Genomic DNA, 27,582 nt, shown 5'->3' with positions numbered 1-27,582 from the left:
AGTACCACTGCATCCCGACACGCTCTCCTGAAATGTCCTCAGCGGTCCAGTGTTCTCCCAACATGGCTGCCGCCATGTATATACCAGAAACAGTGCATCGCGCATGTGCGTTGCAACCCTTGCATCCCAGCTGGGTCAGACGCTACAGAGTTCGCTCTTCACTGCCCGTTTTTGTTCTTCCTGTTGTTCCCCTGTGTCCCGGTTCTCCGCTGGTACATGCGGTACTCTCTCCTGCGCTTCTTTTGCCTTCTTTTCCTCACAGCGTCTCGGCGCTGTTTCAGCTGCCCGAGTTTGTCCACGCTTCCTCCCAGCGTCTTGTCGCTGTACTGCTGGGCTACTACTGCGTGGCCTTACTCACGATCAGACTGCTCTCATACCTATTCTGATTTCGGTCTCTCTCTTACCTGGCATTGTGGGTTCCAACTTGGTGCATCCTGGGACTTGGGGCCTCATTACACGGTAGGCGGTAGGGATTTAACGTTACCGGTAATGGAATACCGGTAACGCTAAATCCCCATCCAAATTATGACCTTGCTCACCGCTATTTGCGGCACCGCTAAGTACGGTGCCACTAATAACGGCCAGTCCGCGGGCGCGCGACCCTCGCGTCCGTAATTTAGGCAATGCCGCTATTAGCACATCATCACAAGCCAGGTGAACGTGCCAATAGTGGCATGGAAAAGCACCCAAAACCCCTTACCGGCATGACGCTAATACCGCCATCGCGAACCACCCGTTAAAAGAACTGTGCAGTGTTACCACCTGCCACAGGTGGCCACAATCAGCACAGGTGGAGGCAATGGAGACTGTGGCTGCTCAAAAGGAGCACACCACACCCCTTCCTACACCCCTTCCCACACCAAGATGGCTCCAATACTAGCAGCATTACATGGCTTGGAGGACCTGATTGCAGCACAGCTGCAACAACAACAGGCAGCACAGAGGAGACGCAGGAGGAGGAGGAGGGCAAGACAGGCACAGCAAGCACCACCACGGCACCTAATCATACCACAGAGGCACCCACCAATTCCCAGGATCAGAGCCAGTCCATTTAACCTAACACCCGAGCAGATACACACCCTGTACCGTCTGGACCGGGATACCATCACCAGCATCGTGGACATGATACACCACGACATTGTGAGCCTCATAGACATCAGAACTGCCATCCCCCCTCTACTGAAGGTGGTGACTGTGCTCCACTTCCTGGCCACAGGCACCTACCAGCATACAGTGGGGCAGATGCATGGCATCTCCCAACCAGTATTCTCACACACACTGAACCAGGTACTCGATGCCCTCCTGAAGCATGCACCCGAACACATATACATGCCACGGACTGCCCAGGAGATTGCAAACACCAAAGTCGGTTTCTATTCACTGGCAGGCATCCCAAGTTGCATCGGGGCCATCGACTGTACACATGTGGAATTGCTCGTCCCACATCACAATGAAGTAGTGTACCGAAACAGGAAGCAATTCCACTCCATCAATGTCCAAATGGTATGTGGCGCCAACAAGATAATCACACATTGCTGTGCCAGTTTCCTGGATCTACCCATGATTCCATGGTCCTGCAGAACTCAAATATCCCCCGCTACATGGAACGACAAACGGGACAACGTTCGTGGCTACTTGGTGAGTAGCAGGCCAAGCACATGGCAGTGTGCTTGGGGGGGGGATAGATACTCCAACTGGGTGTGCTTGGGGGGGGGAGATAGATACTCCAACTGGGTGTGCGTGGGGGGGGGAGAGATAGATACTCCAACTGGGTGTAGCCTGTAGCCCGTCGTCCAAATGCACATACAGATGTAAGCCAATGTCCATCTGGGAGGGCCGCAACGTACTTGAGATGAACGGACATGCAAGTATATGCTACACAACACAGATGACAATCCAAGTCTAGAAACATCAAACATCAAACCACATCCACACTGCACAACATTCCACGCCACAAAATACACAAATGTCATCCATGCCATCAACATAGTCATGCTGAATTCGTCCAGCACGACATCAATAATGCTATGGCTAGGGGGTATGGATACCCCCTAGCCATAGCAATGCACCACAAACCCATAGCACCTCTGAAGTGATGCCTCTCAGCATGGCAACATCAATGTTGGAAGGGCAGTACACCACCAGTGTGGTACCAAATCTGCCTGGGCACAGGGACACCCAAGACCTGGCCTCACACAGGACATGTCAATTACTGTTGGATGCATTAATGGGGCATGTCTACTTGCAGGGTTGAGCCCACCTTTGCACATTGCAGTTACACAGACCATTTGCATGTATGCTGTTGATTGTGTACTTGAATCTCAATGCCAAGTCAATGTTTGTGAAATGAACAGGCCACACTTGAGGTGAACAGTAACAGGACCCCATTCCTTCCCCCATATAGGTGATGCTGGCTATCCCCTGAAGAGGTGGCTCCTCACACCTGTATGGAACCCACAGAACAGGCACAAAGGAAAATACAATCGTGCACACACGCGTACCCGCATCGTGATCGAGCAGACTTTTGGACTTTTGAAGTCACGGTTTAGGTGCATTAGCAGGTCTGGTGGCGCTCTCCTGTATGGCCATGACAAGGTGGCCAAGATCACCACGGCATGTGTCATGCTGCACAATATGTGTATCAGACTGAATGTGCCACTGCCCCCTGACGTTGAAATAGAAGCACCTGATGAGGATGATGATGGTGATGAGGATGGAAGTGAAGGGGATGCAGGTCATGCAAGAGGGGATGGCCAGGAGGGCGTGCTGTGAGACAGCATCTGATCAACCAAATATTCTGAGTAACATGTTCTCGTACTGTCACCTGGATATGGCTAGTAATGCACTGGTGTCTGTTTGTGAGCTCACAATGGACCCTGGCGTCAATAAAGTACACATACACAATGAAGGAGTCCAGGCCTGTGTTTTGCCCAAACACCAGTGTATTTATGAACTTAAACAGGAAAATGTGTATGTCCCCAAACATCCCACCACCCTCCCCCCCCACCCCCCACAACAGTCCCATCACACCCTTCCCCCCCAACCCCCACAACAGTCCCATCACACCCTTCTCCCCACCCCCCACAACAGTCCCTCATGTGTCTTCCATAATATTTGCGTCCAGGCAAGCACGCGGAAGCATGAACATTAACTCCCTATTGGTCATTGCCAAAACCAGCATTGGGAGGCTGCCTAGAGGTGCGCCTGGTGGTGCGTGCGGAGCGTCGGGGTGGGCTTGACTGCCGCAAACTGGCGGACGAAGAAGGGGCAGACTGTCCAGGTGGTGGTGGTGGTGGTGGGAATTGGCGGTCCATAGCATCCGCAATACGTGTGAGGACCTCCGAACTCGGATGAGCTCCCCACACAGCCTGTCTGTGCATGCCTCCATCCCCTCCCTGGACTGCCTGGATGTCTCCGCAATCTCCTCCCTGAGACGGGCAGCCTCCTCCACGTGCTGCCCAAACAGCACAGTGAGACCCTGTTGCCGCTGGCTGATGCTGGCCAGGTCAAGGGCAGTGTTGGGCTCTGGTGGTGTGGCTGGTGTGCATTGTGATGCAGGCAGGTGAACAGATGGAGGCAACAGGGGGCTACTGAAAGCTCCCATGGTCTCATCACCAGTGACGTTGGAGCCAGGTGTGTGTGGTGGTGATGGCTGGGGGATTCCAGGGGGGCTTGGGGTGTGCATGCCCAGGTCGAATTCTGTTGGGTCCTCCACATCAGATAATGGAGTAGTGGCTGCCGCCTCTCCTGCCGAACTGGCTGCAGCTGATGGTGGTCCCTCGGTGGCTGTGATCGGTGGTGGTGAGTGGACCTCCGGAGGTGGGGCAGTTGGCTTTGGTGTGGCCTTGGCAGTGGCGTTCGACCGATGTTTGAGACTCTGCAAATGGTGCCTTGTGCCTTTTCCCCTGAATGTTGTGGGGGTGTCCTCTGTGGGCTGTGGCCTTTTTTTCTTCTGCGCAGGAGGTGCCTGGGATGCATTCCCACCATCGTCACTGTCTGTATGTGACCCTGTTGGGGACAAGAAGGGGGATGGCATTGGTTACGGTTCGATGTACTTAATGCAGGATACGTCATCAATGCAGTTGTGGGCATTTGGACTTCATTGTGAAGGATGCAGGTGATGTGTCAGTTCAGTGGCTCATCCATGCAGTGTTGTGTGTGGCACTTGGCTCTGTTGATGTGTGCATGTTTGTGTGTTTGGGTCTGGCACTGACATGGGCAGGGTGGGATGCATGTGTGGCTGTTTGGCCATCCATGAGGTGATTCTGGGCTGACATTTGCGGGGAACAGTAGATTCACATTGCATGCTTTCATTGGTAAACTTACCTCCATCCGAAGTGCCTGCCACGCCATGCTCCATCCTCCCGACTCCCTCGATGCATTCAAGTCCTATGAGGTTGGCACATGTCTCCTCCCATTATTTTAGTTTAATTGGCGACCCCGATCCACCTGTTGTGGCAATGTTGTGATTTTCTGCCAAGATCATTCTGACCCGGAGTCTAAGGTCATCCCATCTTTTCCGGCACTCACGTACATTGCGGGTGCTGGTGCCCACAGCACTTACTTTCAGTGCCACCTCCTCCCAGATTGCTTTTTTTTGGAGGAGTGTCTCCCGCTGCATGTCGTTTGCGAAGACCACTGCAGCATTTTCAGATAGGGTCTGTGTCAGCATTAGTAGCTCCTCAGTCGAAAACATTTCTTTCCGCTGGTGGTCAGTTGTTTTTTTGAGAGGCTTGCAACTGGCACTAGTAGGCATTAGTCTCCCCGTTCTGACAGGAGGCTCTCAGGCAGCCATTCGGTTGCACCACACACCAGGCCACGCCGCCTCTTAGTCCCACTTTCACAGGACACCTGGTGTACTTCCTTGCCAGGTTTCTTCTCCACTTTAATGTGACCAATTCTCACAGTCTTGCCTTTGGCCAGTGTCTTCTCCTACTAGGATTTCCTCATGTGATTCACTTTACACATTTGCCAACTTCACTTTGCCTGGTACACTCTCCTGCCAGCGCTTTCTTATGTGTTTCACTTGATACACCTGCAAACTTGATTTTGCCTGGTATTCTCTCCTGCCAGGGCTTTATTATTGTTTCACTTGACACACTTGCCAACTTGACTTTGCATGGTATACTCTCCTGCTAGGACCTTCTTATGTGTTTCACTTTGGACACTTGCAGACTTGCATATATCTTGCATTCATTCGGTTATTTCCCTTTTTTAAACATTGGGTCTCATAGTCCCTTTAATGCAATTTATCTTTATTTGTCCTTGATAAGGTTGCCAAAGTGCCCCGGTGTCCCAGCTTCCCTCCTGAGGGCTCACCAGCTTTCTATGGCAACTTTGTTAAGGTTGCTGAACTGCGCCCATGTCCCAGCTTCCCTCCTGAGGACTCACCTGCTTTCTGTGGCGTCCTTTGGTTCTCCCACAGTGAATGTGAAGTGGCTCTTCAGCATCCTAACCGTACCTCCCAGGCTCACCAACTTCATTTGTCGGCTCCCGCATCCTTTGCGGCTCCTGCCTGCCTGCTGTGTGATTTTCTGTGTTTGGGCGGCGTGGATACTGTTCTACTGTTCCTGCGAACCCCAGGAAGTCTTCCACTCTCTTCCTCTCGTGGCATCTAGGTGGCAGAGGGGTTCCTGCAGTCTTCTTTCTCTGGCTTTCCCCTTGAGCCGGTTGGCTCCACAGACTTCCTTGCAGCACAATAGTCCCTCAGTCAGCACAGAGAGCACAAGGCTTCACTAGCCAGCATCTACCACCTGTTAACTGGTTTGGGTTTTGAAATGTCCCGGCACTTATTATGCGCTTGCAATCACTAGAGCGCATTGTGTGCGTCTCGTCTTTACTGATCCTCATTGCTCCATTCAGCTTTCTCGTCGCAGTACTTTCACATGCATGGAGATGGTAGTTCTTGGTAAGCTATGTAAAGAACATTGGAAGGTATTCTCAGTAGCTTCCATGGGTCATCAGTAAAGTGGCCACCTGGACCTCACCATCAGTGTTTTGCAAGCACTACTCCTCCCTAAGGGTTGTAATCACCCATACAGTGTAGAGGAAAGCAGACGGAACATAGGAGTAATTATAAGTTACTCACCGTAGTGACTAACGTAGTCTTAGTCCGTAATCCCCTTTCCTCCATACGACCCTCTGTCCTCCCCACAATAAAAGTAGTTCAGGCTAAATTAGCTGTCTGGCATGTACAACGGGACTGAAGCGAGGCGCAGGAGGGTAGGGCTATGGGGGTGTGGTCATGCCCATTGCCGCCTCTACGTGCACCTGAAATATAAAGGGAGAATGTGCTTTTTTGAGGGAAAAAGGATACAGTCCCAGCCCTGGGGAGGGACGTCCAGACATTATGGAGGAAAGGGGACTATGGACTTGGAGTATGTGAGTAACTTTTAATATATGTTGTAAAGAATTGGTGGTTATGAAGAGACATGGGACAGCAAAGTTGTTCTGAAAAGTAATGTCATATGCTCATTAATAATGGTGTTGTGTATCACATTTTCACTTTCTCTTATAGGTGAGGAGCCAGAAGATACGGACTTTGATATGCCCAAAGTCTATGAACCGATCGAGTCCTATAATCACTTGAAAGAACGGCTAAATATGTTTCTACAAATATTTAATGAGAGCATCCGAGGCGCAGGCATGGACATGGTTTTTTTCAAAGATGCAATGGTTCATTTAGTGAAGGTACACCAAGTTCATTCCATCATCACACAATTATATCAACCATATCACCTTTTTTGACTCTCTTTTTTACTATTAAACTAACACCATTTCTGTTTAAGAATTTGCTAACGTTTTTACATTCTGAATTGTTTATTATGCAAAGTGCTAATGTAGTTATAGTGTGGTTCATAAATTATGCAACTATTTTAAAGAGCAAGAACGGCCCTAACATCTAAAAATGGTATGGCAGATGTGACCATTCTCTGAAAAGACGTGTTTTTTCTGGAGTTTCCGAGTGTGTGTCGTTTTTTAAATTCTTTTTGCGTAGCGTTTTTAAAAATAATAATATTAATAATAATTAGTCAGCCGTTTATTCCAAATAGATACATACCCATGGAGGGGAAGAGATCTTGCGTCCGATAATTTGCTCATGCAATGATTATATAAATCTGTGTAAGAGAGAATCTTATCTGTTTTAAAACATTACAGCAGAAATCGGCTTGAACCCATCTCCTCGTGATTCAGAACATAAACAGAAGGTATAAAACAGCCCAGAAGGAAAAAAGCAGGGACCTTGAATTTATAAACAGAAAACAAGGTTTCCCCAGTTTAAGAAAATGGCTTGTCACTTTGTGGACATGTTTTACTGTCTGTCACTTCAGCACAGTTAAATATTCATGGCAGTGCCGGCCCTCAATTAAAGCAAGCACTGCTAGGCCTGGGGACATCCATGTGAAGGCCACATCCACGTCCTCAACACTTAAATGCTTACTGGGGATGATGGGATGATTTCCTGCATTTCACTTTATTGCCTCAATGTGGCAGTGTTATTTAGTGCACTTTTGTACATGCTGAGGTTTTACTACCTGTTGGTTTCTCAGTGTCATTGTACCTGTTTACTTCACATGAACATGTGCCAAGCACAGTTTCCTTTAACTATTTAATTGCTGGAAACCAGTCACAATGAAGCAGCTTCTGACAATCATAGGTTTCTTTAACGTTTTCATTGCTTGAAAAAAGTCATACAATGAAACAGACGCTATACCAACTTCTGACAATCACACGTTTCTCTGAACTCTGTAATTGCTGGAAAAAATACTTAATGTTTAACTGTTTAAGGATATTGAATGACTCTTATGTTTATAATTAAATGTATTACTTGACTTGCTTACAAGCATGTATGTGGTGAGTACATTGCTATACCTATTTAATTTGTGTGGGATTGTGGATGTTCATATGTTCTTACCTGGCACCATATCCTGCATGAATTGGGTGGGCACATTGATATACCTATTTAATATATGGGGGATTATGAGTGTTTATATGTTCCTACAGGTTCTCAGCACAGTACTTTGCAAGTATTTGAGGGGAACATTGATATACCTATTTAACATAAGGGGGGATTATGGGTTTATAAATGCTCTCACATATACCTGGCCCAATATGCTGCATATATCTAGTGAGAACATTGGTATAGCTCTCTAATTTATGTGGGATTGTGGGTGTTCATATGTGCTTACAGGTACCTAGCACCATATCCTGCATGTATCTGGTGGGGACATTGATATACCTATTTAATACATGGGGGATTATGGGTGTTTATAGGTTTTTACGGGTACCAGGTACAGGACTCTACATGTATCTGGTGGGGACATACCTCTTTAATATATGGGGAATTATGGCTGTTTATAGATTCCCTCATGGACTTGCCTAAGTACTCGGCATTTATCAGAGGGGAACATTGATATACCTATTTTATATAAGGGGCATTATGGGTATAGATATACTCTCACATATATCTGGCCCAGTACGCTGCATGTATCTAGTGAGAACATTGATACACTTCTTTAATTTATGTGGGATTGTGGGTGTTCATATGTCCTTACAGATACCTGGCACTATATCCTGCATGCATCTGGTGGGTACATTGATACACATGTTTAATATATAGGGGATTATGGGTGTTTATAGGTTCCTCCAGGTATCTGCCACAGGACCCTGCATGTATCTGGTGGGTGCATTGATATAACTATTTAATACATGGACGGTGTCAGACCTGGCAGCCGGAGCAGAGACCTTTTTAGCTTTCTGCTTGCTCCCCGTTTGTTTTTTCAATTCTTATTTCACTTCCCTTTTGTGCCTCACCTCCCCCGGCTCATGTCGGCTGTGGAAGGATTCACGAGATGTGCCTCATGTGACCGCTCATTCCTGGCCTCAGAACCCCATGCACTCTGTCTTGAGTGTTCGTGCCCCGACCACCGCTGGGACTCATGTTCAGCCTGCAGCGCTCTCGGCCGCAGGGCCTTGAATTATCATTTGTTGCGGTGGAGGGAGATCTTACACACCTCTCTTCCACCCCACCTTAAAGACTTTGTTTCCAGGACCTCTCGTCAAGACAAGGCACACTCTCTGTTCAGCATGGCTCCACAGCGCAGCAACTCCTTCCCCGGGGTTCCATCATCTACCAGAGGGATCTCTGAGGTTGACGCCTCTGCTTCGGGTGCAAGACCTAAGCTGTATCCTCCCGTGTTTGAGGCCTCTCTTCGCTCAGGGCCTCTGCGCCCTCCCGCCTAGGTCATGGCGTAAGGCTTCAAAATGGCAGAGTGGCACGTGACGGAGCCTGCTGGGCTGGTGGCCATCTTGGATCCGGCTCAGGGCCCTCCAGTGCTTTCGCCCATTGAGTGGGCTTTGCATAGTTATCCCAGCCCCCTTATCTCTGGAAGTGGCAGCGGATCCTCCAGTGCAGGGTTTTGGTCCCTTCAGGGGTACATCTACCCATCACAGCCATACAGCTACATGCACCAGGCGCCTCAGCGCTTGGACAAGAAGTGGAGGCCCAGTGCCTCAGAGTGCATGGCCCCTAGGGACCTGGCGGCTAGTGAGGACTGCTTCTTCGAGTGCTTCATCCTCCTCATGTTTCCCCTCAGATGAAGGGGCTTCTGAAGGACATTGTGAAGGAGGTCATCCCCCATGTGGCCTGGCCCCGGCCGCCTCCTCTGGGTTCTCCTCCCGTTCCACCTGCGCTCCCGGTGCCAGTCCCTCCACTGGTTCAGGCCCTACCAGTCATGCTAACCCCTCCACCACCTCCTGTACCACCAATGCCTCCCCCTCAATAGCTGTTGAACCGGTGTGCGGCTCCGGTCCTTGGGGGGACCCCTCTGGTAACCTGTGCCCCAGGGTCTGGATTCCCCTCGGCCTGTGAAAAAGGGGGGGGGGAGTCAAGATGATGACAAGGATGACGATGACACCCAGGACGAGGATCACTCGGCATCTGTTAAGGCCTTTCAGGATAGTCTCCAGGGCCTGGCAGAATTCTTGAGGGTCCCTGTTCCTGAGGAAGCCACCCAGGAGCCAGGATTGCTAGCAGAGGTCTTGGGGAAACGCACCACAATCCGGTCTGGCATTCCCCCCCAGAAGGATGTCCTGCAGGTGGTACAAAGGGTCTGGGAGAAACCCAGGGCCAATGCTCAGATGAACAAGAAGTTGGACAGCAGGTTTAGGCTGACGGACGGGGAGCCAATCCTCCTTACTTCCCACCCGCAGCCCCCTATCCTCTGTGTTGGCTGCAGCCTTGTAATCTAAACCATCATCTTCCACGGGAGCCACCTCCAGCTGCCTTGGGAAAACGCTGTTACTCCATCTCAGGACTGCATCTGCGACAAGCCAATGGGGACGCCCTCTTGGCTGTGGCTAACCAGAAGCTGTGGCAGAAACTCAGGGAATTTCTGCCTGAACTCTCCTCGGACAAGCAGGCCTCCTTAAGGCCGGTCTAGCTGATAGCCGGGCCACTACGCAGGACCTCATGGAGTCTTCAGTCTCCCACATCGACAAAGCCAGCAGAGGGCTCTGCCTGGGGGTCAGGATAAGAAGGATTGCATGAATGCACGCCACAAGGTTTTCATCTGACGTGCAGGAGCGGATCCTGGATCTGTCCTTTGAGGGCGTGGACCTTTTTCATTTGTCCACCGATGACGAATTGACAAAGAAGAAACCCTCGACTCGAACCACCAAGTCCTTCTCCATCGTGACTGCCAAAATGAGGTCAGAAATCCTTCCCTCAATCCCAGGGTAAGACCGAGTTCAAACCCTGTGCTTTCTCTGGTTTCAAGGGGTTTTGAGACCGGGGGATGCGCAGAGGCCGACAGGTCGTCCAGCGACAACATGAGAAAGCAGCAGAGGACGTTGCATGGGTTTTTCTGCTCCCCCTCCTCTGCCCCTGCCTCTGATGCCAAGAAGCAGTGACGTCAAGGTCGGTGATCACAGCTCGCCTGTGGGGGGCTGTTTGGCTCTGTTCCAGGATACCTGGAAGCATCTCTTCAGCAACCCGTGGATCCTCTTTATAGTCTCTGTGGGCTTCAGTCTTCCTTTTACTATGCCTGTTCCTCCTTGTCACATCGGGTCCCCGGCTCTTTTATGGGAGGTCCTTGCACTCTTGGAGATTCAGGCGATAGAACCAGTTCCTCTTGTAGACAGGGGCTTCAGTTACTATTCCAGGATTTTTGAGGTATGCAAAAATAACCAGGCTGGCCTGAAGATATTCCTGGACCTGTCATTTCTAAATCTGTTTTTGCCACTGGAACGCTTCAAGATGATTACTCCCACGCACATAGCAGAGTTTCTTTGTGCAGGGGACTGGATGGGTTCCCTGCACCTGAAGGATGCGTACCTGCATGTGCCCATCTATCAACCATATCAGAAGTTTCTGCGGTTCACGATTATGTCGTACCGCTTTCAGTACAAGGTGCTGCCCTTTGGCCTGAGCTCGGCCCCTCGTGTCGTCACAAAGTTGATGAACGCAGTGGCGGGTCTCCTCCACTTGGATGGTCATCATCTATACCCTTATTTGGATGACTGGCTGGTGAGGGTGGGGTCGCCCGAAGGGGCGGTACTCTCCTGCCACAGATTGGCAGATATCCTTCATCACCTGACGTTTTCCCTCAACCAGAGGAAATCACAGTTATGCCCGTCACAGAAACCGGTCTTCCTAGAGGTTTGTTGGAACTCTACTGTTCAGCAGGTATTCCCCATGCTCGAGAGGCTTATGGCGCTTTAGAAGGAGGTCAGGCACTTTTTTGCCAACTCGACCACCTTGTCATGGCGGTTCCAGCACATTCTGGTCCTGACGGCCTCCTGCGTGCTCACTGTACAGCACGCTCGCCTCAAGATGAGACGCCTCCAGCTCCATCTGCCGGCCAATTAGGATCAGAAGACGGGGTCTCAGTCAGACAGGATCCCAATACCACCGCTCCTGCTGCCCGATCTTCACTGGTGTTTGATGGAGGGCAATGTTTCAGTGGGAGCCCCCTTCACCCAACTGGAGCCCACCGTGGTGGTGACAACAAAATCCTCTCTTTTGGGCTGGGGGGGCTACTATGGAGGGCTATGCGATTCATGGCGCATGATCCAGGACGGAAGCCCTCCTGCATATCAATCTGATCTGGCTCAGGGCAGTGGGCCTGGCCCTCATGGTGTTTTAACACTTCATCAGGGACACGTCTGTTCTGGTCAGGACGGACAATTCTAGTGCAATGTTTTACCTGAACAAGCAGGATGGCACCCAATCCCCTCTCCTCTGCATGGAGTTGGTATCGATTTGGGAATGGGCCCTGATGGAGGGAATTTGAATTTTGGCTGTCCACCTCTAGGGGGACAGCAATGCAGAAGCAGACCAGTTGAGTCTCTTGGATTTCAACACTTATGAGTGTGAGTCGCACAACGACTCCTTGTTGCCCCTATTTCAATGTTGGGGGTTCGCGGACCTGGACTTGTTCGCATCACCCCGGAAAGCCAAGTGCCCCCAGTTTGCATCATGGGCAGGTCAGGGTCGGGGATCACTGGGAGATGCTTTACAGATCTGTTGGCACGGCCGCATGTGGTATGCGTTCCCACCCACCCAGCTGCTCCTACAGACTCTCTGTAAGTTCCTGGCCTCTGTGGATTGCAGCCTCATCCTGGTTTCCCCCCCACTGCCCTTCGAGACCCTGATTTTCATATCTGCTGCAGTTGTGTTCCCAGGGTCCCGTCCATCTTTTGATCCCCAGCCGGGGCTTCCTTACACAGCAGGGCGGGGCAGTGGAACATCTGGACCTGGCCAAACTGACCCTGGGGGCATGGTTCCTGATCAGCTGAGATATCATTCAGCAGGCTGACTCGGTCCTAGTATAAGAGCAAATGGACTAGGTTCTGCCATTGGGTGCGCAACATGGGGCTGGACCCTGTCCTCTGGATGTGCTGGCTTTTTCGGTGCACCTGGCTCGCTCTGGAGTTCAGGTGTATACTTTTCCACATGGCCATCAGGGCTTACAAGAATTCCCCCGAGCATATGTTCTCAGCAGCAAACCTAGTGGTTAAGGCCAACCTTAAGGGGTTGTCTAGGCTTGTTCCTCCTGTGAATAGACCTCATCCAGTCTGGGACCTCAAAGTGGTTCTTGCGGCTTTGCAACGCAAGAATTTCAATCTGATGGGTTCTGTGGACATCCGCTTGATGACGCTAAAAACTGTTTTATTGGTGGCTCTCACCTCTGCACACAGGGGTAGTGAGCTGCATGCATTGTCATCGTGCAAACTCTTCACCACGTTTCACAATGACAAGGTCATCTTGCACACTCACCCAAATTTCCTGCCCAAGGTGGTCTCTCCATTTCATTTGAAGAGATTTGCCAGCCGGTGTTCTTCCCAGACCCGCAGTCGGAGGCAGAGATGGCCCTGCATTCCTTGGACCTGAAGAGGGTCCTCAAGTTTTATCTTTCTCAGACAAAATCCTTCAAGAAGTCTGAGGTACTGTGTGTGACCTTTGGGGGCTCCTCGCCCAGCTGCCAGGCTTCTAAGGCTTCCATTGCCCATTGGATGGTTCAGGCCATTTTGGAGTCATATACAGCCATTGGAAAACCTGTTCCTGAGGGTATTCATGCTCATGTGGTCAGAGCCAAGGCCACAGCCATCACGTTTCAGAGACACGCCTCTTGGGATTTCATCACCAAGGTGGCTACTTTGGCCACTCCGTCGGCCTTCTATAGGCACTATTCACTGGACACCAGCTCCAGGCATGATGCAGAGTTTGATCAGGCGGTTCTGAAGAACCTTTTTGCTTCATCCTAGATATGTGGCAGGTTATCACAGCTCCACCCGATGTAATCACCGACAAGGATGGAGGAAAGGGGACGGGACGTATGAGTAATTAAAGTTACTCACTGTAGTGACTAGAGTACTCCTAGTCTTTAGTCCCCTCTCCTCCATACGTACCACACATCTTCGCCCGCTAGTATGGCACGGGCTAATATGTGCAGCCAGGTATCTAAGTGTCCGATGTGGGGACTGAGGTGAGGCATCAGAGGGCAGGGCTTCGGCAGGACCTTCCCACGCCAGAGGCCGCGCGCCTGCGTGCTACATTAAATTTAAATGGGAAGCTACATTTTTCGCTACCAAAGTTTCCGGTACCGTCCCCATGGTGGGGGACGCCCACGAGGATAGAGGAAAGGTGACGAAGGACTATGAGTACTCTAGTCACTACGGTGACTAACTAACATTTAATACATGGGGGATTATGGTGTTTATAGGTTCCAACAGGGACCTGGCGCAGGACTGTGCATGTATTTGGTGGGGACATTGATATACCTATTTAATATATTGGGGATTATTGGTATTTATAGTTTCCTACACGGGCCTGGCACAGGACCCTGCATGCATCAGGTGGGGACATTGATGTACATGTTTAATACATGGTGGATTGGGGGTGTTTATCGGTATTTACAGGTAACTGGCACATGACTCTGCATGTATCTGGTGAGTACATTGATATACCTCTTAATTTATGTGGGATTGTGGGTGTTTATAGGTTCCTTCAGGTACCTGGCCAAGTACTCTGCATGTATCTCAGGGGAACATTGATATACCTATTTAGTATACCTATTTAACATAAAGGGGATTATGGGTATATAAAGTCTCACACATATACCTGGCCCTTTAAGATGCATGTATCTGGTGAGAATATTTATATGCCTCTCTAATTTATGTGGAATTGTGGGTGTTGATATGTTCTTACAGGTACCTGTAACCTTATCCTGCATGTATCTGGTGGGGACATTGATATACCTATTTAATATATAGGGGATTATGGGTGTTTATAGGTTCCTACCGGCACCTGCCACTTTATTCTGCATCTATCTGGTCAGGATATTTATATGTCTATTTAATATATGAGCGATTATGGAATTGCCCTGGTTGCAATCAGGATATCGTGAGTCTATTACCCTAGAGTGTCAGATATTTAAGAAGGAGAATGGAAGGTTATATTTTCTGAAAGGTGGTATTCAGCACTGATGCAGACATTGATTTATGCTATCCAAATAACGTACTGCTATGTTATGTGATAACGACTGTAAAGCGTAGCCTGCACCGACGAGGGCTAAGAAAGATGGAATGCACAGGCAGCGAAAAGAGGAAAACTAAACAGCAATGGAAATAGAATGTCCCCTGATATGGCCGCTCTTAAAGAGGGGGAACCGAGAAACGTAAGTCCACCAAGGACCAAGGGCAGCCTGCCGGAACATAAGGGCAGAATTTTGCCTGCAAATATTCTGGCCCAGCCTTGTAAAAGGCCCGATGGACAATGCACAAAACCTTAAAGCTGATGTACTTAACTACGGGCAGCCAGTGAAGCGAGGAAAAGGTGCATTATCATAGATGCGAGATGAGAGGCCCCCATGCCCCCCCCCACTGCAGTGTTTTGCAAGATGTTCAGGTGCTGCAACAGGTAGTCCGGCTTGGCACAACGAATTGCAATAGTCCAGCACGCCTGAGCTCAAAGATGATACAACCAGGGCCCATGATGATAAGGCAAAACCTGACAAGAATCTGCAGTTTAAAGTAAACAGCCTGACAGACGGCGCTCACCTGAGCCTCCATGGAGAGTGACGCAGAGAGTTTCACACCAAGATCTTTAACCACCAAAACCGGCACTAGTAAGGGGCCCAGCTCCGTAAGCCAAAAATCTGCTGATCACAGAACAGCATGAGAGGAGAACCCAACCAGGAGGACCTCGGTTTTATCACCATTTAGGCAAAGTCAATTACGGTTCATCCAGATGTGAATGGCTAACAGACAAGAGCGACAAAGCACAGTCGTGGAGGGCAAAGGTAGATCGAGGCGCACCAGGATCTGGGTTTCGTCCACGCAGGAATAACACTGAAACCCAAAAGAGTGAATAAGTGTGACTAAAGGCTAAATATGATATGATATATGATATGATATGATATGGCATTTATAACGCCCCTATACACAAGTGTTTCAAGGGGCGACAAGGCAAGGGAGGGGAACAAGGGAAGGACGGACAACGATCCTTCTAGGCCAGGTGTCATTCAGATCGCGCAAGTGCGTGGGAAGTGCCAGCAAGTGGCACGTGCAGTACATGGGAAGATGATAACAATAAGTAAGTAAACGGCAGCATTTGGCAAGTGCATGGGTAAGTGCGGGCATCAGGTGTCAAGGGCTGGTAGGGGGACTGTAGGGATGCAGAATAGTCCTCAAGTGCGGGAGTTGCCAGGGGGGCAATGCAGGTGAGTGACGCTGGCGGGGTAAGGACCTGGGTCCGAGATGAGAGGGTGTCTAGGTAGTCAGTGCAGTTCCGGTTACAGCCAGGAGGTAGCCAGTGCAGTTCCGGTTACAGCCAGGAGGTCAGCAAAGGGAGAGGAGGAGAAAAAGCAGAAGCAAAGAGAAAGGTTTTGAGGTTCTTCTGGAACCGGAGATGGTTCTCCTCAAGTTTAAGGGAGGCAGGGAGGCTGTTCCAGAGGGAGGCCCCAGCCGAAGAAAGAGATCAACCACCAACTCGTTGCTTGGAGAAGCGATTGACCCTGAGGGAGATGTAGGCAGATGAGCGAAGAGCTCGAGATGGAAGATATTTACGAAGAGAGAGTTGAAGGTATTGAGGCCCCAGGCCCCAGAAGGCCTTGTGAATGATGCAGAGTATTTTGAACTTAATCCTCGCAGCCACTGGGAGCCAGTGCAGAGATTTCAGTCCTGAAGAGATACGATCCCTGGGCTTGAGGCCAAGGACAAGTCTTGCCGTCCAGTTCTGGATAAGTTGCAGAGGGCGGAGAGTAGAAGCAGGCAGATTTAGAAAGCGGCTGTTCCAATAGTCCAGCCTAGAGAGAACCAGAGCTCTGGAGACAGTGAGCTTCTGGGGGAAGGAGAGGAAAGGAAGAATACCTCTGAGGAGGTGCAGCTGGTAGTGTGACTTCTTAGAGACGTCAGAGATGTGAGGAGAGAAGGAGAGTGTGGAGTCGAAGATGACCCTGAGGTGTTTAGCCTCACACGTGGGGACAGAAAGAGAGCCAAGAGAGGCCGGCCAGAGAGCTACAGGGAAGGCGGGAGCGGGTGTGCCGATGAGGAGAATCTCAGTCTTACTGGCATTAAGGCACACCACTCCTGGATAGCAGACAGGCAGTCAGAGATGAGGGAAGGAGAGGAGGAGGCCGAGGATAGCCTGAAAATGAGCTGGGTGTCATCCGCATAGCACTGAAAGTTGGGGCAGAGAGCGGTGATGCGGTGGGCAAGGAGTGCTAGGTATTGGTTGAACAACCAGGGAGAGAGGTTAGACCTTTGGGGGACACCACAGGTACAGAAAAAGATAGCAGAGAGGAGGGACCCAAGTTGGACCTGGGAGGGTCGGTCGGAGATGAAAGAAGTCGGCCACGCCAGAGCCTGACCATTGATATCCAGGTTATCATGGAGACGGTTGAGCAGGATGGCATGGTTGACAGTGTCAAAGGCAGAAGAGAGATCAAGCAAGATGAGGAAGCAAGGGGTGTTAGAGTCAAGGTTGGAGGGCAGGTCTTCACGGATGTTCAGGAGAGCAGTTTCTGTGCTTCTGGCAGCCCTGAAGCCAGACTGATGGTCATGAAGACAACCAACGGATTCAGTGTAGAGATTAAGCTGGGAGATGGCCAGTTTCTCCAGGAGCTTGCCCAGGAAGGGAGTGATAGAGATTGGGCAATAGTTAGCCGGGCAGGAGAGATCGGCAGAGGGTTTCTTAAGAAGAGGGTGCACAAGGGAGTGCTTCAGGGGGGATGGGAAGACTCCAGTGGCGAAGGAGTGATTGCAGAAATAAGCCAGGGCAGGAGCCAGGGAGTCAATGTGGTCCTTGATAGTTTTGGAGGAACAGGAGTGAACCTGTGTTGTATAATTATATCTGTGACGCAGTTCACAGAACACTGAGATCGAACTCGGATCCCTGAGAGCACCATGTTCTCAGTGATTCCGTTGCTGTTGGTCCGACCTCCGGGGGCCCTACAATAAAGCTCCTAACTGCGGCTTATGCGTCCTGCCTTATTTACTTCATTGGCGACGAGGCAGTGAACCCCGGCCCCCGGAGCACATCGGACTGCGCCGCCTGCCAACCAGCGGCTCACAGCGGCGCCCAGCATTAGCTGTGAGGCAGCATTACCTACGCTGCTGCCGCGCCCCTTCCCAGCCCAGGGAGAGCGGCGCTGGGATTTTTCAGCGCCCTCCTCCCCCCCAGCAGTGCTACCGGCCACAACACCGTGAGGTGCTACACCAAGGTACCTTCTTTTTTTTTTCTTCTTATGGGAGAGTGCCAGAAGGCATTTTACGAATCGCCGACTAACGGCGGTTCAAGGAAAGGACCTCCATGCGTAGGATTACACACATCCATCACAGTGCCTCCTCTCAGTTGCCATGACAACGTGCTACGGGAATTAATCAGCTGCTGAGCGGGGACTTTTCCTCATGCGAATGGCTCCCGTTTTCACTCCCATTCACCACGATTCCTGCAATTGAGCAAAAGCAAATGTAGTACCCACAATATAATTGAAGAAATATCAATAAATCCTGCTAAATCTCAAACTGTCTGGCCCAGTGCACGTTGCCCCCAGCATTTAATCAGCGCCCCACCACGGTCCGCCCAATACAGCACCGTACCCTTCAACCACCTCCCAGGTGCATCAGAATTCATCAAATTTTCCGCAACTCATTTCACCAACCTCTCAAAAAAAGGAAAAGCTCCTTGTCATCGCCACAGCACAGAGACCACTCCCACGACTCCTGTTCTACCCAGACATTCGCCCCTCTCTATTGCCACACGTAAAATTCCGCCATGCAGAACATTCCACTGTTAGGGAGAATTCTCTGTTAAGGCTAATTTCCCAAACCTAGTGAGTCCCCCAGCAGCTTTGCTGGATTTTTGGGATTTCTTTTTTTCTCCTGTTAAGAGTGAGACTCTTTTTCTCCCACTCTTAGACATGATTTGAGATATCCTTTGACTTTGTAATGTGTTTAATGGGCTATGGGGTCTTTTACTCCATAGGGTTTCATGTATTTTTGGTAAGTGTGTTACACAGCACCCTCAGTGCAGTAACACAGGGGTGTCATAGTGACCCCCAAACATAGACTCCATCCCCTGGGACTGACTACTGTCTCCCAGGGCATGTAAAGTCACCATTGACTTTACTAGTCTTAAATTGGGAACAGAACCAGTACAAACCATCATATTGTGGAAGTACGGGTAGGGGTAATTAGATTGCCCCTGAGTCTGTTTTTCGAGGGAGCACTGTGCAGTCCCCCTTCGTCGAGTTTCTGGCTGGTGGCAGTGGTTACCACACACAATATTCCACCGGAATATTTCCTATGGGATTTTCCCATTAATTTTAAACGCACCACTTTTTGGTGCAATGTTAAAGATACCGCTGGGTTATTTATTTAATATTTATTCCCCGGTTGGGTCTTTTTGCCAGCACTTGGTTTTAAAATGGCGTTTTTGTTCGCCTCTGTAACTCCAACCCAAGTCGAGCCCTTTGTTCCACTTTTTGGTGGGCTTCTCCACAGAAGCCTCCAAAAGTGGTGCCACTCTGTCTGGGTCTACAGGATGTGTGTGGGGGGGGGTTAGGCACCCTGGACTGAGTTGCCTCGGCAACTCAAGTCACACTCTTGTGACTCACCACTCAAGTGCTCACCACTTAGCATGTTTGAGTGACAGCTAGGACTGATGAATGGGGGTTTTCTGCATAAAAGCAGGGCTTTGGGGACTGGAACTTCAGAAGTCGCCACAGGACCAAAGAATCCGAAGAGGGAGAAGCTGAGCCGACCTGCAACGACGACACCACCGGTGGAGCCCTGCTGAACCGTCTCACCACTTCCCAACAACAGAGAAGATCTTCATCCCGGAGAGTCTTCTTCCTCTGAGCTGGTGGGGATAACCAGTTCGCCCTCTTTTTCACCTTCCTGGATCGTCTCGTGGTCGAATCGCCCGTGCCAAGCACTCCGGCGGCCGGATAGCCACGCTTCACTACTACCGCAAATAAAAGGGTAGTACCTTTTAACTGGGAAACTCCGCGGCTGGTTTCTTCCCTGGCAGTGCAACGACCTCCAGCTTTCCTCCACGTCGAGATCTCCTCTTACCCTGGACGAAGCACCGACTTGCACCCGCTGCCAGGAACAACTGCCGCCGCTGGAGCTTTCTCACCATTTCAGGTACTGAGTCTCGCCTGGTCTCCCTTGCAACAGACTGTTCAAGGTGTCCCGTAAATCCTTGACTTTCTATCCTGGGGTGACTTGAGACCTACTAACTAACTTTTCCTGACTTGATCCAACCCTTTTTGAACTCTTTGCAAAGACTCTTTAAAAGGACTATTCAACTGTGTGATCTTGGACACATTCCGCCTTGCTCGCTCCAAGAGTGGGCCTGGCCTATGACTTTCTTGCTCCTCAGTAGATTCTGCTTTTTCTGACTTGCTCTGGTTCTCCTAAAGTGTTGGTATTGTGTATGTTCCTAATTCTGCCTTTTTCCCTCCCTTTTTAATTAACTTATTGGAGTGCCATTTTAGGTTAAGTGCTCACCTCTGCCTGAAAATAAGTGGTGTTTTAACTAAGACTTGTTCAATAAGTGATCAGGGATGTATATATAGTAATAGTGACTGTGTTTGAACTTGCTTGCCATATTAGTGTTAGTGTATTTTACAAAGTGTGTTTTTAAATAAATAATTATATACTTTTATACCCAAGCTCTGGTCATTGTTTGCTTGTGCTACTGTATTTTGGTACCTATCTTGTATACTCTGTATACTGTCTAACTCTTCTTGAGAGAAGTCTGGCTGCTCAGCCACAGCTACCAGGTAAATCCGGGTGGTATAGTCCGCTACCAATTGAGTTTACTGCCAACACCTGTAGTCTTAAGCCTTTTGCAGTGGTCCCTAAGGGAACTGCACAGGTGTCTGCCTAACACCCACACCCGGTTAAATTCCTTGCTTGTCCTGGAACTCCAACGTGCCTGTGGGAACAGTGGGTTGACGGGTTCCACGTTTATCTCAGAGCCATTGGGGCAACAAGTTCAATGATGACCTTAAAGAAGCAACTCTCTTGAACTGTATAGGCGCGGAAGCCATAAGGCTATCCAGAGCACTACCAGAACCAATAGATACCGGGGGTGATGGCAACCACAAGTTCGACACAGTTCTGGCCAAACTTGCCATACACTTTGGTAACAAAACCAACATAGTGCTTGAGAGGTACAGGTTATTTTCCAGAAAACAACTGAAGGGCGAGTCGATCGACTCTTACATCGCTTCCTTAAGGGTACTCATGTCAACTTGTGAGTTCACTGGGGTTGGTGACGAGTACTTGAGAGACCAACTTGTTCTGAACGTGGCTGACACACGCATACAGCAGAAGTTGTGGCAGACAAGGAATCCATCCCTAGACCAAGCCACTGAGATAGCGAGGAGCATGGAGTTTGGCGATCACTGCATGAAGGAGAGGGTGGCCCAAGGAGAGAGCATTGAAGTTAAGTGTGTTGAAACCATTCCTGAAATCGACCCCACCGAAAATTTGCTAGCACTGGTAAGAAGAGCTCCGCCCTCGCGAGGCTCAAGATTTAACCCCAGAAGAGGAAGAATTTCGACTGGTGACAACAGAGACTCTGCTCACTGTGAAAGGTGTGGATGGTTTAAACACGATGGTGCCGACAAGGTATGTCCTGCAACTAATGCCGAGTGCTACAAGTGTGGCCAATTTGGACATTTTGCAAAAGTCTGCAGAGGCATGCGAGGAAGGCCTAGTAAGCTTAATAGGATCAACAGACGACCTTTCAGCAGATCAGGGTCTGTGAGATTCATAGAAAATGATCAAGGATATGATGATATGTTATTCGTTGACCAAGCTTGTCTACCAATACAGATACTCACCTTCACCTCTCCACAAGAACTCAAAGGCCCTTGGGTCAATATGTACATAAATGACACGCTCTTGCATGTAATGGTGGACACAGGCTCCCCCTACACAATGGTGGACGTCCAAACATTCTTAGGGGCGCTATCCGGGAAGGTACAAGACCTACGATACACCCCGGTGAGAGCCACTGGCTATGGGAAGACCCCCATTGAAATAGGATATACATGGGTGAAACTCAAGTTCCACATCAGAGAAACATATTGCAAGCTTTTCGTGGCCAAGAACGGCTCTTCAGTTGTAGGGTGGGAAGAACAGGCCGCTTTACAAATAAGAATCCACCCTGGAGAAGAAATCCCTGTGTTGAGCGTACTCAGTGAAGGCACCGACATAATGTCCATCTTGGCCAAGAAATTTCCCAAAGTCTTCAGTGGTAAGGTAGGACTCCTCCAAGGTGTTTAACACAGGATCGTCTTGAAGAAGAGCGCCATTCCTGTAGCCCATCGTGTCCAAGGAATCCCTTTTGGTACTAAAGATGCACTGAGGAACGAACTTGCACGCCTGTGTGAAGAAGAAATTATCCAGCCTATAGAAAGCTCTGAGTTGCTCGCCCCGATCGTCCTGGTAGGTAAACCCGACAACTCCATCAGAATGTGCGTTGATTTGAGAGACTTAAATAAGAACATATGGGTCGATAGAAACCCTCTTCCTAACATATCCGAGCTCTTAGCAACCATGAAGCCAGCTAGGTATTTCAGCACCCTAGACCTCTCGTCAGCATACCACCAGATTGCCTTAGAAGAAAGCTCAAAGAACCTCACGTCGTTTGTCACACCTTTGGGGGCGTTCATGTTCAACAGGATGCCTTTTGGCCTCGCCTCGGCGGTGTTCCAGGCGCTAACGTCACACCTGTTTGGAGGTCTTGATGGGGTACACTGCTTTCAAGACGACATCCTCATATCGGCCAGTACGGAAGAGGAACACGACGCAAAACTCATGGGTGTCCTCCAGGTGATCCAAAAAAGTGAGCTCACTCTCATGTTGAAGAAAAATGCAATATAAAATGCAATCAAGTATCCTATCTTGGCCATACCATCGATGCCAAGGGGATCAGCCCCCAAAAAAAACTCATGGATACCATTCTGAATATCGCTGAACCTGAAAACAAAGACCAGCTCAGGAGCTTCCTCAGCATGACGGAGTACTATTCCAAATTTATAAACAACTATGCCAACAAAACGAAACACATGAGGAACCTCATGAAGAAGGCTACCAAGTTTGTCTGGTCTGCAGAATGTAAGAGTGAGTTTGAGGAAGTCAAGTCCAACATCAACCAAGCCCCTGTCCTAGCGATGTTTGACTGTAAAGCGAAGACCATCATTTCCGTGGACGCTAGCAAGATCGCACTTGGCGGCGTCCTTGAGCAACAACAGAAGGGGAACATTGTGACCATCGCCTTCGCTTCAAGGGTACTAAGGGGTGCAGAGTTGAATTACTCCACCATCGAGAGAGAAGCTTTGGGGGTGAAGTGGATTCTTCAGCACTTCAGGAACTTCAAATGGGGTTTACCCATCATACTCAAAACCGATCACAAACCTTTGGTAAATGTCCTTCAGTCCAAGACACCTCACCTCATTTCACCAAGGATTAGGCTTTGGTTCCTCGACATCATGCAGTACAATCTCCAAGTGTGCTATACTCCGGGTCCTTCAAACCAAGTGGCCGATTGCCTCTCTAGGTTGTCCACCAACCAAGATACTGAGACCGAATATTCTGATGGGGACATCGTGGCTACTATCAATCCTGCCATTCCCAAAGATGATTGGATAAACATCGCCAGCACCGATATAGAGCAACAAGAGATCAGGAGAGCCATAACCAATGACTGGGTCGAACCTGGTCAAGTCCTGGCAGATTTTGTACCTGTCAAAGATGAAATAACTATGGACGAGTAGCATATCTTCAGAGGTGACTAGACTGATTCCACCTGTACCACTCAGGAAAAAACAGTTGGATTTGGCTCACGAAGGTCATTTAGGGAGGAGTTTGACAAAAAATAGAATGAAGAGCAACTATTGGTGGCCGAACATGTGGAAGGAAGCTGAAGAGGTAGTCAAAAACTGTTCCGCCTGTGCCATGAGTGACAAATCAAAAATTCTAAGGAAGACCTCTCTGCAACCCATAGAACCACCCAAAAGTGTATGGTCAAAAATCGCTATAGACATTATGGGTCCCTTTGAAAACCTTGAAGCCGTGAAGATATATATCATAGTACTCGTAGACTACACCTCCAAGTGGACCGAATGGGGGATAGCCGAAATGAATGTTACCACCAGGAAAGTTACAGAGTTCTTGACAGAAATCTTCAACAGAGAAGGAGATCCCAAGGAGGTGGTCTCGGACAACGGATCTTAGTTTATATCTTCCGAATTTCAAGAATTTATCAAAACAAGATCCATCAAACACATAACCACATCCTTGTACCACCCAATCTCCAATGGATTAGTTGAGAGAATGAATAGACTAGTTAAAAGCATAGTCCAATTAGCTATAGCTAATACTCTTCCATGGAGAGAAACCCTCAAGGAAGCCCTATGTGCGTACAGAACAACGCCTCATACCACTACCAACATCGAGCCATTCACCATGATGCGAGGCAGAGTCGCAACCAACCGCCTGAGGCCAGCGTGGATTTTCATGAATACTGGAGAGGCGAAATTAGACATGGACCAAATTCAGAAAACGGTGCGTGAGAAACAGACAAAGTACAAAACATATTATGACTCAAAAAATGCTGTAAGAGGAATGTTAATTCGAGAAGGAGACTAGGTCTGTGTCAAGGAACCAAAAAAGATGCTTAAAGAGGAAACCAACTTCAGACCTCCACGAAGAGTTATCCGTTGTCAAGGCAAATCTGCTATACTGGACGATGGGAAGAGGTGGTCGGGAGATGATCTGGTGAAAATAACAACAGATATTCACAAACCCAGTACATCTGAGCACAGAGTATACGAAACTCCATTAGGGAAAAACCCCTCTCCTGGAGGAACACTTCATCACAGTCAGCTGGAGGAAAATTAATTACATGGAGACAGTGACGAAGCCTCTCTTGGAAGATTGTCGAGGAGAAATCGGAAAATCATCCAAAATTTCAACAGCGACTACGTCTACTACTAACCGATCTACTGTTTGCCGATTGTTTTCTCATACATAGTTTGACAATGTGTTTTCTTATCTCTCTCTTTCCATCCCCCCCTCTCTTCCTCCCCACCTCTTCCTTTCCTTTCCCCGGTTCCCCCTTGCCTCCATTCCCTTCCCTCTTATCTATCCCTTCCACCTGTTTGTTGTTCTCCCAGGAAGGGAGATGTTGTATAATTATATCTGTGACGCAGTTCACAGAACACTGAGATCGAACTCGGATCCCTGAGAGCGCCATGTTCTCAGGGATTCCGTTGCTGTTGGTCTGACCTCCGGGGGCCCTAAAATAAAGCTCCTAACTGCGACTTATCCGTCCTGCCTTATTTACTTCAACCTGTTTCAACAAGTCTTTCATAGATCGTACTTGTTTAGAAACCTCGTCAGTGGAGAACAGGGGGAAGGCAGAGAAGGAGGGAGGAGAGGTAGCTTCAGAAGGGCCAGAGGAAGAGCAGGGAGTAGGGGGAGGGAGGAGATAGGAGGAAAGTGAGGACAGGATGTCCTTAGTTTTAGAGATGAAGTGAGATGCCAGTGCCGTGCAGAGGGCCAGGGAAGGGACAGGAGAGGTAGAGACTGCAGCAGGATTGGCCAGTTCCTTGCAGATTTTATAGAGTTCAGCCGAGTTGTTAGATGCCGCAGAGACGCGGGCTTGGATGTGAGCTCTCTTCTTGGTTAGGACAGAGAGCCGGTATTGCCTTTGGAGCAGGCGGCAGGCCAGTTTGTCAGAGGATGTACATGAAGCACACCATGTCCTCTCGGCCACCCTGCACTTACGTTTTAGGGTGACAAGGTCTGAGTCGTACCAGGAGTTGCACTTGGCATTGGGCTTCAAGCGGATTCTCATGACAGGGGCAAGGATATTAAGAGTATCAGATATAGCAGAGTGGAGCGTGGAGAGGGATGTGTCAGGGTGAGAAGGTGGCGCGAAAGCATCAGCTGACATGCGCTTCATGGGTCGGATGACCAAGAATGTGGGTGGCAGTGATGTAAGTGTCTTGGCCTGAGGGGTAGGGAGGGTGAGGTGGCAGGAGAGGAGACAGTGATCACTCCAGGAGAGAGGAGTCGAGAGAGGAACCGAGGGGAAGGTCTGAGGAGATCAGAACATCCAGAGTGTGCTCTGCAGAGTGAGTCGGGCCAGAGGGGAGGATAGTGAGTGAGAGAGAGTCGCAGAGGTTCCAAAATAGTACAGAGGAAGGACATGAGGCATCCAGGTGGATGTTGAAGTCCCCAAGAAGGAGGAGTTGAGTGGTTGAGGCCAGGAGTGAGGAGGAGAGGTCCACCCACTCAGAGAAGAAGGAGGAGATCTGACCAGGTAGCCGATAGATAGTAGCCACATTAAGGGAATGGCTAGGGGAGAGAGAGAGCCTGTAGACTAGGCATTCAAAAGAGGAGTAGGCCTGCGTAGGAGTGACAGAGGCAGGAATCCACTCAGGGAAGATCAGGGCTACAACCCCACCAGTGCGGTTGGACCTGGGTGCGGAGAGGATCTTGTAGCCACCAGGTAGGAGCGTGTCAAAGCTAGTGATAGAGCTGGCCATGAACCATGTCTCAGTGAGACAGAGGACATCAATGTCAAGTTCTTCAAGAAGGCGGCAGATATCAGAGGAGTGTTTGACAGCTGAGCGAGAGTTTAGAGTGGCAATATGGAGAAGGTTGCCATCCTTGAAGGACTTCCGGGGAGGAGTACAAATCAGAGGTACGCCCTTCGGAGGTGTAGAAGGATCCCGAGAGGGGGCAGAGAGGGAAGGAGAAGGCAAGGTAGCCAAGGAGGAGGCAGGAGGGGGAGGCAAGGTAGTCACGGAAAGGGGAGAGGGGACAGCAGGTGAAGAAAGGAAGTTGATGAGGCGCGGGAAGCATCTATCAAAGAGGTGAAGGTTGGCCTGAGGGCCTTGGACCAAGACAGTCCCATTAGAGTAAACATTAATGATGACCTTAGAGGAATGGAAGAAGGCCAGGAGGGCATCCCACCGGGTGCCAACATTAATGGGAGAGGAAGAGAAAGGAGAGAGCACAGAGACCATATGAAGGGTCCATAGGTCTGGCTAAGGAACGACAAAGATGATGTTGGTGAGAGATTCCTTGGAGGAGTCACTGGTGTAGGTGTCAGCGATAGGGAGGCCTGGGTTGGAGACCAGGATGTCCTTTTTAAACTTCCTCCTACCAGGTTTGGTGAGGAGAGCAGGATAGTCAATAGAGAAGCAGTTGGAAAAGATAGGAGAAACAGAGAGCACCATAGAATAGGTGGGAGAGGTGGAAGGGAGAGGGGGAGACACTAGAAAGGACAACTAGAGCAGGCAGACAGGACAGCGAGAGGCAAGCAACTTTAGCAACGGGACAAGATGACACTCCGGATTAAAGAGATCACAAAATGCACATTTTAAGACAGGAAGGAAGACACATCTATGTTTGAGAATCCTGAATAGAGGGAGAAAGGCCTAGGTTTCACGATGTAATTTTATGGTACTCAGACAGTCACATTTAAACACACGGTGGAAACCCACCTAAGTTTGAGAATCCTGAATAGAGGGAGAAAGGCCTAGGTTT

The 27,582-nt window shown here is 49.5% G+C and overlaps 1 protein-coding gene across 1 annotated transcript in view; it reads left to right on the top strand.

Moving 5' to 3' along the window:
• DNAH5 (dynein axonemal heavy chain 5) overlaps positions 1-27,582 on the top strand; it is a 4,235,244-nt gene that overhangs the window by 2,790,350 nt on the left and 1,417,312 nt on the right. The window contains exon 52 of the mRNA XM_069613779.1: positions 6,518-6,690. Within this exon, the coding sequence (XP_069469880.1) occupies positions 6,518-6,690 (173 nt within the window). The remainder of the gene's footprint in view (positions 1-6,517; positions 6,691-27,582) is intronic.

The sequence above is a fragment of the Ambystoma mexicanum genome, chromosome 5p (genome assembly GCF_040938575.1).
Source record: "Ambystoma mexicanum isolate Mex_15411 chromosome 5p, UKY_AmexF1_1, whole genome shotgun sequence".
In the NCBI taxonomy this organism is placed as follows: domain Eukaryota; kingdom Metazoa; phylum Chordata; class Amphibia; order Caudata; family Ambystomatidae; genus Ambystoma; species Ambystoma mexicanum.
Note: the sequence above shows the minus strand (reverse complement) of the source record. Positions and strands in the feature narration are given on the sequence as shown.